This window comes from Ixodes scapularis, unplaced genomic scaffold (genome assembly GCF_016920785.2).
Source record: "Ixodes scapularis isolate PalLabHiFi unplaced genomic scaffold, ASM1692078v2 PGA_scaffold2__306_contigs__length_199485367, whole genome shotgun sequence".
In the NCBI taxonomy this organism is placed as follows: Eukaryota; Metazoa; Arthropoda; class Arachnida; order Ixodida; family Ixodidae; genus Ixodes; species Ixodes scapularis.
In genome coordinates, this window is record NW_024609857.1 from 128,450,086 (window position 1) to 128,462,636 (window position 12,551).

General features: G+C 45.5%; 2 protein-coding genes across 2 annotated transcripts in view; both read left to right on the forward strand.

Moving 5' to 3' along the window:
• Positions 1 to 5,990, forward strand: part of LOC120841957 (DNA polymerase zeta catalytic subunit) — a 43,181-nt gene extending 37,191 nt beyond the window's left edge. The window contains exon 9 of the mRNA XM_040212946.3: positions 5,899 to 5,990. Coding sequence (XP_040068880.1) covers positions 5,899 to 5,990 — 92 coding nt within the window. The remainder of the gene's footprint in view (positions 1 to 5,898) is intronic.
• Positions 5,991 to 9,415: 3,425 nt separating this feature from the next.
• LOC8040639 (pneumococcal serine-rich repeat protein) overlaps positions 9,416 to 12,551 on the forward strand; it is a 114,513-nt gene continuing 111,377 nt past the window's right edge. Inside the window, exons 1-2 of the mRNA XM_040212945.3 lie at positions 9,416 to 9,437; positions 9,527 to 9,586. The gene's annotated coding sequence lies outside the window, so the exon portion shown is untranslated. The remainder of the gene's footprint in view (positions 9,438 to 9,526; positions 9,587 to 12,551) is intronic.

The window sequence follows — 12,551 nt, forward strand, 5'->3', positions numbered from 1 at the left end:
TGAGTATTAGTGACGTGAAAAGGAACTTTGAGCTGGAATACCATTAATTAGCTTACAATTCACAGGAATAAAACGGCCCCACTCTGCAAATTCGCTACCTATGCATCATACATAAGCTTAAAACTCTCAGTTGCGCGAATGGCCATGTATACATCTGGCCTCTCGGCATATGATGACTTTCACAGATGAGTTTCCTGGATTCCTTTGGCAGGTTTTACGGTGGTCCACTTTGCTTGCTTCACCGCACGAAACTCTCGAACTCGAAGACAATTGTGAGCACTGCGCAGAGTGGTTTGACGCGTTTTGCGAAGTGCTGAAGGCATGTAGTTCCCACCAGGAACAGAAGCGATTGTACGTGCTTCTGCCACCAATCATCCTGAAGAAAAAAATATTGTGTCTGGTGTCGGAAGCGACTGCCTACATGATTGATCAAACATGAAAACAGCGCAAAGGTGGTGTTTGGGCAACCCCTGATCCCTACATGGGGAAAAAGGCGAATGCCGAAGACGTGAGGGTTGCAATTGAGTACTACACACTCGACGACCTCGCATGCTCTGTTCAAAGCCCCAACAAAAAGGACGTCGTCAAGGCCTTGATCAACGACATGTTCAAAGTCGTAAAAAGGTTTATGACCCGCTCTATTAAGGAAGCTTACCAGCTGTTTAGGAAGGACCATCCCCATCCCGAACTAGGCATCTCCAAATTTTATTCCTTACGACCAAAATGGGTAAACAAAAAGTCCCGAGCACGAGGTGTGCGCATGCATATATTGCGTCAATTTTCAGTTGCTTTTAACGGCAATAAATAATGCCCCAAGGAAGACATTTACTGAAGACGACCTCAAGCGCATTTACCTCTTCTGTGCTCCACAGAACGATTGCTTTCTGCGCCGTTGCGAAAAGTGCCCAAAAACGCAGAGCATCTCGCTGCAGTCGCTTCATCTCGACAAAGACGAAGAGATCTGTCTCGCGTTATGGGACGCTGGCGAACTCGTCAAAAAGGTTATGGACACTTCTGCCTTCCTGCGGCAATAGGAGAGCGAAAATTATATGAGGCATTCATACATCCTTGACCTTGAACGAAGCCTGATACATGACACAAGAACCGCCTTACCACCCAAGGCAGTGATGTTCCACTTCGATTTTGCGGAAAAATGGACAGTACTCTTTGCAACCGAAGTGCAGAGTTTTCATTGAAAGAAAACTCGTGTCTCTCTCCACAAGTGTGGTTACATCCACGCAAGGCACGCAAAGCTTTGCCGTTGTCACCGATGGTACACGACACATGACACAGCTCACGCTCTTCTACCCATAGAGGCCATAGAAGGGTATGTTAATGTTCATTTCCCAGTCTTTTTTGAAATAATTTTTGTATCAGACGGAGCGGCGGCGCATTTCAAGAATCGCTTCCAATTCCACGAATTTTCTCGGAAGCCGCACTCTTCGGCAAGATTGATCTTTTCAGCCACTGGACACGGAGAAAGCGCTTGTGATGAAGTAGGTGGAAGAACCAACGCTCACCAAGTTGAGATCTTCGCTCGACTCTACGATTGCCACCGCTAAAGACTTTGTGGAAGTGCTACGTAAAAAAGTAACAAATGTCTGCATGTTCCACCTGTCTGTGGAACGGGTTCGAGAGTTTCGTGAGGTAAAGCGAGTAGAGTGGACCACCATAAAACCTGTGAGAGGAATCCAAGCGTCTCATCTGTGGAAGTCATCATATGCCGAGAGGCCGGATGTATACATGGCCACTCGCATAACTGAGAGTTTTAAGTTCATCTATGCATAGTTAGCGAATTTGCACAGTGGGGCCGTTTTGTTCCTGTGAATTGTAAGCTAATTAATGGTATTCCAGCTCAAAGTCCATTTTCGCGTCACTAATACTCAGCCCTTATAAAAAAAAGAGAATTTTAATAATATAAAATACATGCCATAACTAACGCTCAAAACGTTTGGTGCTGTGCGGCAAAGCCGCCTTGACGAAGACGTCGGCTCGCTCCGAGTGAAGGTTTGTCGTAGCTTTTCCCGCTTGGAGGTCATATGTTACTCAATCTTTTGCCGTCACAGGTTAGTTCAAGTCACTGTAAAGTGCCACGGGGAGTTAAAAAAAAATAAAAGATGGAGTTTTTGAAATATCGACGCCCAATCTTGCCACATTTTGAGAAATCAGCCGCATTTCCGCGTTAATAACAAGAAGACAATTAAGGGTGGGCATATAATTTTTACATATCCGTAAAGAATATTTAAATACCCGTATTTTGATATGTTTTGTGAAGTATTATGAAAGATGGTTTATTTGCAAAAAAATTGTGAATATGTCTCTAAAACGCGTTTTTATACCATGTTTGATATTTTTGTTTGCATAGAAATATTTTATTGATATTTTTAATTTTTTATGTATGTATTGTATAACCTTTGTAAAACCTATTAAAAAAGTTATGGTGCCGTGAAAGGTTCGATAAGGAAATGACGACTGTGCAAAGTAGCATTGTGAAATCTTCTCAATTTCCACGCCTCAAGCTTCTCTATTTTATATCTCAGCGAAAAAAATTGTTACGGCGTTCATATCTAGCTGAATGTTCCTCCCAAAAACATGGCTTTCATATATAGTTTTAACAAAAATATTTAAATTATGACCCGAACCATCATTGCATGAATTGACGTGGAATCACCCTACTGCCATAGCTTTTTTACTTATTTTTTTAAGCAGCAGCTATATTTTTCAATTCTTGTTTCAGAGAATTGGGGGGAAAGACCACAGTGGGGGGGAAACCCAAATGCTGAAAGCATGGCGTGTGTTTGTAATGTGTTTGTACGTTTCGGCGCGTGTGTGTACCGTATGCTGTTTCAAGCACCAGCGGCGCAGCATTGATTTTCGTCGCCGGCGGCACTGTTGTACTGTCATTTCTTCAAAACAACACACACGCATACGCACCTACGCAATGCGCAACCTCGCAGGCGTAAACTGCCTGTAGGTATGGGTGCATGCATCCACAATAAGGGTGAAGAAGTTCCCCTTAGGGGTGCGTTCCCTAATTAATTTCTTGGTGGTCACCGCAAGAGAGGGGGGTATTTTTTTATAAATTTTTTTTAGGTTGTGCACAGTTGGAGTGGGCAATTTAGATCCTTGCCCGTCTTTTGTTCGAACCCCTAGCAACGTTTCCCTTCCTTTTCAACTTTGGCACACTGTTATGTTTCCGTTTGCTTGCCATTTTTATTTTTCCATCCTTTTTGATATGCTGGTTTGGTTGCAAAAAAGGACAACTTTTAACGTGCTACCTAGGCCCACGGATTTCTTGCTGACTAATAATAGCGGAGAAAAAAAAGGTGCTTACTGCGTTGGGTAATGTAGTCAACATGTGTAGCAGTGGCAAGCAAGGTACCGGTGCTGCACAATTTGTGCGCTATTCATACTGAGTGAAAATAGAGTGGGCCTCAGCAGGCCCGTGAAAATTGGCGTCGGGCTGAGCCGGCTGTTGGAAACGGGTAGCGAGTTGCAGGTGGGCCCGGGTCCAAGAGGCAGGGGACTGGGCTGGGCCGGGCTCCTAAATATCTGCCATACCGGGCTGGCCTGGCCCAGTGGACCGGGCTGGGCCGGGCTCCAAAATACCAAAATATATGAGAGGTAACTCAGAGAGTTACCTTTCAGAGAGTTAGCTGGGCCAGTTGTTGTTAGTTGAGTGTGCTGCCAGTGTCGTGAGCTGGAGGTCTGCTTGGGCCGATATTTAGGAGCCCGGCCCGCTGCCTGCTATTCATCTCCGACAGCCAGCCCGGCCCGACGGTGATTTTCATGGGCCCGCTGAGGCCCGCTCGCTCTATTTTCGCCTGGCATGAATAGCTCACAGATTGCTTGGCATGGTGGGGCCCTAATTTGGACACGTGGCAAATAAAACAGCGAGAAATCCGGCGGCTGTGATTGGCCAATGCCGCACTTGACCATGGCACCGACCAATCATAGCTGTCGGATTTCTCACCGACTTTTTCGCCAAGTGCCAGACTAGAGCCCTAGTTAGCTCGTTGCTGATATACATGTTGACTACGGTACCCGATAGTCAATGGAGTAAGCATTCTTTTTTTTGCTGCTATTATTAGTCGGATTAATCTGCGGGCTTAAGCAGCTTATTAAGAAAAATCACCCCCATCATCCTCTTTTGCGGCCAAACCTGCGTATCAGAAAGGACAAAAAAATTTACATGGCAAGCAGCAGTAAACAAGACCATGTGTAAAGGTTGAAAAACAAAGGAAACGTCGTGACAGGATCGGACAAATGATGGACAAAGTTCTAAATTGCCCACTCCCCCGCTCCGTACAACTAAAGAAAAGTTATAAAAAAATACCGCCGTCTCTTGCGGAGGTCTGCCAGAAATTGTTTAGAAAAAGCACCCTCCAGGGGGAACTTCTTCTCCATATGGGAGTGCATGCACTCTTACGTACAGATGGTTTCTGCCTGCGGGGGTGTGCATTGTGAAAGTGTGTGTGTTGATGGGGAGAACTGACTGTACGACAACGGTCATGCCGGTGATGAAAATGAATGCCGCGCCGCTAGTGCTCTAGAAGAGTATTTGCTGCACGCACCCTGAACCATGCAGAAACATATACAAACTTACGCATGCTTTCAGCATTTGGGTCTCCCACACTATGGTCCCCCGCTCAACCTCCAAAAAAAACCTAAAATGAATATTGCTGCTTTTGCTGCAAAAAAAAAAAAATGCTCGAGGTACACCTAAGCACTTCTTATGAGTTGTGAATGCGAAAGCATGTACATCATACTTCCTCTCCGCATGTTGCCGTGCTGACAAACACGCAGCGTCATGGTGTGGTTGGTCGTTGAAACTGACGCACAGCATCAGTTTCAACGATTGGCCACCCCATGGCACTGCATGTCCGGCAAACGAGAGCCTCGTCGCTGCGCGCCAGCCAATGGGACTGAAGTGTAAACGGTGCCATTGGCTAGCTTTGCACGTGGTTTCATCTGGCTTGACTTGGAGAAAGGATTTAAGCTGCCGTTTCGCACGGTTTCAAAGCTGATGACGTCGGCTCGCTCCATGAGACAGTTAATGCTTTCGCATTAAAAAAAAGAAAAAAAGTAACTGACGGTTTAGCTCGTCTCGTCTCGCCTTGTAGACTTGAATCTAAGGCCCATGCCCGACCGGGGTCCTTCATGAATGTAGCCATGAAGCCCAAGCCCGGCCCACGGGCTGGCCCATACCTGTGCAGACCACTATTATGAGCTATGGCAGGCACGTAGCCAGGATTTTGTTTCGAGGGGTGCCCGCCCATGACAAACTGCTGTGTGAGGGGGAGGGGGGAAAGGAGGTCCCAGCATAATGAAAGATTTCGGGGGGGGGGGGAGGGGGGACCCGGGCCCCATGGGCCTCCCCCCTGCCTACGTGCCTGAGCTATGGTGTGTCAAAGGGCGTTAGGTCGTATGGAGAATTGTGAGTGTGCTAAAAACTGGACGAGTATGCGTCAGAAATTGTTGTCTAGCCTCTTCAGGGGCCAGCTGGGATGGCCTTTTTGTACACGGCTAAAGAAAGGCTGGTTGTTATTTTATGGAGCTTTTGGTTTGGAAGGAAATAAGACCTGTTTAGCAAAAAAAATGTTGGAAACCCATTTGGCAATCTTGCAAAGAATCATACCATTCTTATCATTCCACCACTGTTTTTTTGTTTTCTTTTTTGTTTTCAAGATTTGAGGATATTAAGCTTAATAGTAAAGTTGAAACCAGGAAAAAAAATTTTTTTTTTCAATGATCAATATTGTTTTGCTTGCTCCGAGAGTTTTGCATACCTGCTTTTATGTATTATATGGCCATTGTCCATGCAGCATTTTGCTGCACTAACGGTTTTTCTTGTTAGCACGACTGCTTTGATTGACTGATTGTCTGTGTGTACCACAGATCGCCTGGGTGTGATGAAGACCGACAGTGAGCTGTTCTACATCAGGAAGTTGGACAAACTTTTGAGGGCTGCACAGTCTACTGATAGGTAAACCTTTTGCCTTCTCCAACTCGTCTAGTAACCCGGTGCTTGGGAGAAGGGAATTCCAGGTTGCATTTGAATTTGAAGCAAGTAGTAATTGTCGTTGACCAAGTTTATATCTAGCAGTTCAAACAGTTCTAGTTTGTTTCAATCTAGAGAGAAATGTTTGTGAACAAAGGTAATAAGAAGATGTATTGACATTGAAGCTAGTTGTACACAAATTAATTAGATACTTGAAGCAAGTGCCGAATGTAGGGGTGCGCAAGTGTTCAAAATTTTAAGTATTAAATGGGTTTTGGTATTTAATTCATGCTCAACTCGAGAATGGCCTATTGAACCGTTGTTTAATATTCAGTTGGGTAAGAAACGTTCAGAGGTCGAAAATTTTTACCTGCAAGACGGCAGGGATTCTCGGAAAAGCATTGCCGGTAGGGTGTTCGATATAACAAACAATGAAATGACTTCCGTCCAGAGCTGGGCCCCCGTCCAGAGACAGTATTCTCATCTTAATTATGAAAATTTACTAGCACAATTTTCGTTGAAGTTTTTATCAAGCAGAACTGCCCCCGATTTAGTATTTTTGCGCAGGGTTGTGAATGGTATACGTAGTTGATTTTTCTCAGCCTCTTAGCAGAGTTAATTTCTACGTTCCTTTTTGCCCTACAAGGCATTTGTTTTGACGTTCGTTCATCATATGTACCTACACCACTCTCGTATACAGACACTACACGACAGCATTGTGTCATCTCACATTGACATATGTACTCCCATTTGAAGGTATCACCATCAGCTAAATGAGCCGATGGCGATAATTTTAAGCTGGTTGACCTTTGTTGGACAACGGGTCACGGTTTTGACTTCGAGAATTCGTCGACCTTGTTGCGCAAACACGGGGTCATGGTGCATCCGGAGTGATTCATCGGGTTGCAACTAAACCGCAGCCCCCTTCCCGAAGTGTATGCAGACCTCCTTAAATAGGATTTCTGGTTGGCATTTCTCTCATTCCTGCTTCTTGGCTTCACTGATGATGTCTCCTGTGTGGGAGACAAAACGTCCGATTAAGTTGTTATATTTATTTTGTAAAGTCGGTGTAATTTGTTTCATCAAGACAAAGTTTTAGAGACTCAAGGTTTAAGGAAATAGTAAATTTACACTAGCTTACCCGCGCCATTACTGTTTTTTGGTAATTCTGTGTCGCATTTAAGAACAAAACGTGTGGCATGTGCTCTATTGAACCCCAAAACGTACATGGGCGACCGGCAATGCAGCATGTAAAACGACACGAAAGTGATGAACCAAGACTGGATGGGTGATCGTCCAATTAGTTGTAGTGGAGAGGATTTCTGCAAGTATAGGATGATTTTGTAGAGGGTGAGGGTATCTCGGAGGTTGTTTTTTTAAATGGCTTTACCTTCAGTTTACAGGAAATTTAGTTGTAACCTGCCTTTTGAAAAAAAGGGTTTGGAAAAAAGGGTTGAGGTATCAAATCAATATCTGAGATTGTGTAAAAGACTTAATTACATTAAAAATTGCAGCTTACCTTGATTCTTTGGAGTTGAGAGATGCGGGGTGCAATGCGTGCGTCTTAGCCTTGGGCAGACTTGCTTGAGAGGCAAAGTCACACAGAACACATTCTGCATGTTTAAACTTTATGCTAAAAATCGAGGTAAGTTGCAAATTTTTCGTATTAAATCACAATTTGAATCATTTAGCTTTCTGGTGGGGTGATTTCGATTTTTCTTCTATAAGCAGCTGCCTGTCTGACTTGATGCGAAGTCACGTAACATGCTCATGTAACCATGACGTCGCATGAAGTTACATGAGATGTTCATCGGACCACATGGAGTTACAGTATAGACCACTTACAACGTAACCGCTTATAGTGCAGGACCGGGTATAACGCGGTTTTTTTAAACCACCGGTTCACCTCCCATAGAACTCCATGTAATTACATACCGCTTAAAATGCAGGCGCGCGAAGGGAAATACCGGTTATAGTGCGGTTTTTGGCACAGCCCGTCGACCGCGCCGACGACCGGAGCAGCGAGCATGCTTCCCCGTGCGACAGTAGATAACGGCGCTGACGGCGCGAGCCGCAAGGGGCACTCGTGGGGAGAAGCGGTGAGAGAGGCTGCAGTTGCTGTAGCGACGGAGGGACGCACGCACGTGTCGTTCACGTGCGTGCGTCCCTCCGCTCCTCCGCTGCGTTGGAAACAAAGAAACAAACCGCAACGACAGACCAATCGCAGGTCGAGGAGAAGTGTTCGCGCGCGTTGCATGCCGGTCGCGGGCCGGCTGCTTCTATCCGCAAACATAGCGTCGGTTGTGATCGTCGTCGTAGACGGCGTTCATCTCCTCGTTCTGCATAAAAGCGCTATCCTTGACTGTGAATTTTTGTTGTGTGTCGCTATGATAACCCAGCACGTAGTAGAAGGGAAGATCCACCTACTCGTGCGGCGATGCCGTGGCGGCGCTTTCAAGACGGCAGAAACGCCCGTGTCGTCGTGTTTGTTTACTTCGACTACAGTGGTGCTTTCTAAGCATTTGTGTCCTCGAACATCGCCCGGATTTCTTATTTGGCGCATTTCATGCGTCTGCTCAAGTTCAAGGTATTACTGGCGCGTACCGTAGGAAGGATGCAAATTTTCACGCGTTTTCATCTCCGGAGAAAAGGGATTAGGGTTAGCAATCCTGAACGCTCGCAATGTCCGTCCGCAACCCGTGGCGCCGTTAAAAGGCTGCGCCAGGCAAAAGCCGCTCATTTCTTTCAAAATGTGTGGCACACTTGAGACAGAACTGTACTAGTCTGGTGAAATAAAGACTGTCCTTAAACTAAGCTCTATTTTTCATCTAACATAAAATAAATTGTTTTACAAAGGTAAGTTGTCTCATGGCGTGTATTTTGGCCTGAAAAATTGATGTTTTGGTAATAGCGCGGTACCGCTTATAGTGCGGATTTTCGCGACTCCCGAGACATACGTTATATGCGGTCTACACTGTATGTGACATGATTACATACACTGCTGGATCGCATGACATCTATAGTGGTCACTTCTGTATTGTGGAATGTGTCACCCATATATGATCACGCAATGTAACTTCTAGGGATTGCTTGTTCATGTGACATTCACAACCCCTTGCGACATTGGGGCGGCAAATGTTTTGTGGCATCACGAATACGTAGCAGCTATAATAATGCTCATCCAAGCCTCTCCGCTGGCGCAGCCATAGAACATTGCCCTACGGAGTGAAAGGTCTGCTGTTCAATTCTTGGCGAGACCCAGAGTGTTTTCTGTAAGGGCACCTGGCCATGTTATCGCATTTGTGCAACAACTCTTCGTGATGCTTTACCCATGAAAACAAGTCCTAAAGTGCATTTGGCATTAAACAGAAGTACTAAACTATACATTTTGCTCTTTGCAGCCCATTACAAGCATCTCCTTTCAAGCATGCAGCTGGTACGTGATTTCTTCGGGATTTGCTCGCATCCCCAGCTTCCTCTGGATAAGATTGCCCTTTTCTCTTTGTCTGCTTTTACCTCCACTAGGTCGGAGAACTCCCAATTCGGGAGTTCTATCAGCCGTCGGCGATTCTGCTTCCCAAATCCGTGAGTGTGTTTGGCCCATCATTTCCCCGCACTCGTCCTTTACTAATGGGTTCAGCAGCAGTGTGTGCTAAGTTCTTAAAACATCTTGTATCATTTATCGTTCAGTATAGACTGAATTCTAGCACCTACTGTCATTTTCTGTGCTAAGCACAGGTGTCCAATTATTCTTTTACCAATTTACTTTACTCTCAAGAAAATCTTAACCAAGCATCCTTGTTGTACTTTTTGTTTTACAACATTCCTGCCAAGAGCTCTGGCAGAAGACATGTTTGAATATGATACACATAAGAGAGAGTGCAACAAAATTATTCTTATAATTGTAATGTTATAGTGAGACAAGCTATCGCATCAAATATTTTTACTAATAACTGGAAATGAGTCATTAGAGTGCTTTATGGAACCGTTCTGCTTCTCCAATCAGTTTGGATACAATCGATACGATCGCCAAATGACGTGTAAAATAATGCGTCCTCTGTTCGATCACAAACAATTTCGCTCCCTGAAACATGATGAAGAATCTGGAAATATGACCGAAATGAACCGTCGTTGCGCACTTGAGAAGCGACGCATAAAGTTTTGACTGTGAAAGGTCTTAATAAACGAAGATTAACGGAAAACAAAAAGGTCCTAGACGTACAATGGTGAAAGATGTTTAAAAAACGTTCAGCTTTTCCACTCTCGTGGAGAAGGAAGACCAGCGGAGCTGCACTCGATACACTGCCGCAACGCACCCGATTCCCGCTTCTTCACCTCCGACACGCCGCCGATCGTGGATACGTCCCCGGCGAACCAGAGTCGGTCGCACACGGCGCACGTGACGCCAAACAGGTTCTCCACAAACTCCCTCCGGAACCTCGCCACCACACTCGGGAACTGTTCAGCCGGCGTGGAGTGCAGTTCGGCTCGCACCGCCTAGCACACGACTGTGGCAGCCGCAAAAGGCTCCGCCGCTTTCAGATGGGAGATATGGGATGCCGCGCTTTGTATGTACAGTCGTACAGTTGGGGGCAAAAGTCCCCAGGACGCGCGAGCTGCGACTGAAACGCATCGCTCTGCCATCTGCCGGCGGGTTGCTTGGTTTCGAGATCACACAAAAGCGCATGCCCGTCCTACTGTGCCTGCAAGCATGTGTTGCTTTTCTGCGTCGTGGCGCCTAACTCGGAATCGGGCACGTGGTACCGCCTGGGAGATAGCGATTACTGACATGGCACCTATGAAGCAAGGAGTCACGGCTGCTCAACTGAGCGATAAGCTCAGCTGGTTATAAAGCAAGATGCGCTGACACGGCGAAATGCGGCGCAATGCCGCAGGCGCTATCTCCAGTTTCGGAATGTGTAGCGGATGCTCGTCAGCCGCAAGCGATATCTCCGAGGCGATACCTTGCGCCCGATTCCGAGTTAGGCGCCGCGCCGCAGAAAAGCGGAAAAACACACATGTTTGCAGGCACAGTAGGACGCGCATACGCTTTTGTGTGATCTCGAAACCAGGCGACCCGCTGGCAGATGGCAGAGCAATGCGGTTCAGTTGCAGCTCGCGTGTCCTGGGGACTTTTGTCTTTGACTGTACATTCACACCAGTGATGGGCTGAACTTTTGCCGAATCGAAAATACTGCTTTTTTTCCAACTTTTTTAAAGGTTTGGCAAAGATTCGGCATACATACATTGTTGCCAGACCTAAAAGTTGATATTTCGTTTTTACGGGCGATAAGAGTTGTTGATTAAAGAACTTGAGCTTGTTGGTGATCTAAATTGACTTAAAACGAGAAAAAAAAATGCACAAGAGGACGAAACAGACGACACAGCTTGCGTGTCGTCTGTTTTGTCCTCTTGTGTGTTTCTTTCGTTTTAAGTCAAAAAAGAGTTGTTAGGTCTTTTGTAATGAATATTGAGACAGTTATTACTAAATAAGGTGATATTCCACAGCATAATTGTATCTGTGTCATTTTTGTGTGTTTACTGGCAATCTTGCAGCGACTTCATGCAGAAGTAGTGTGACGACAAAGTTGAGTAGTAGCAGGGTAGCGGGCGCAGTCACGATATGCAAGTTTCGGTTTTGAGGCTTCATCAGCGCAAATCTGCAAGTGTGCATTTTTTATATAAAGAAGGTAACACCATGTTCTTACTTTCTCTGTGAGTTACCGTTTTGTGCACGAAAATAATGCTACAGCTGCTGAGCTTTCACCAGAAGATTTAACAATATTATTGTAAATATGCATGTTTCTCAATTTCGGTCACTTGACGCCAGCTTTGCATGAAAGTATGCGTCCCATATTCGCAACATCTCGTTTTTAACTTGTAAAATGCCTGTTTCTGATATTAGGTCACACGCTGACGTTTGGGATGATGGGAAGAGTTAGGAACGTCGGATGCGCAATGTCGAGCATCATAGTTCTGTGTTCAGTTTTATGCGGGTAGATGGAAACCACGAGATAACGCTAGTTAGAAAGCAATATTATTTTGTTTTGGTGCAAACTACTTCCGAGCCGAAGACAGAATTGCTATAATGGCAAGGAATGCTTTAAAGTACTTGTCACTCAATGTTTCAACTGCCTCGATGCATTACTGGAAATATCAAATGAAGATCACATTATCCAGAATGTACCACATCATTTGTCACTTGCGCAGTGTACTGTGTCAATTCCTCGTCAATCTTCTGTTCTTGAGGCACAAAATATTGCAAAGAACCGCACTAACAAAGGCTGACAAACACACAGTTACCATGTCGCCTACTCCCCTCACCTCGCCGTAACCTCTGGTAGTACTACCGACACTGTACGATGGTATCATGGTGACCGCACTACTGCACGGCATCCATTTGCAATCCATATCCCCTTTGCGTTCTCGCGCGTGCGCAGACGTTTGGCGCATTTTGCCAAATCTTTGCCGAACTTTCCTTCAAAAGTTTGCCATATACCGAATTTTTGGCATGTGCCAAACTTTTGGCATGTACCAAACTTTTGGCATG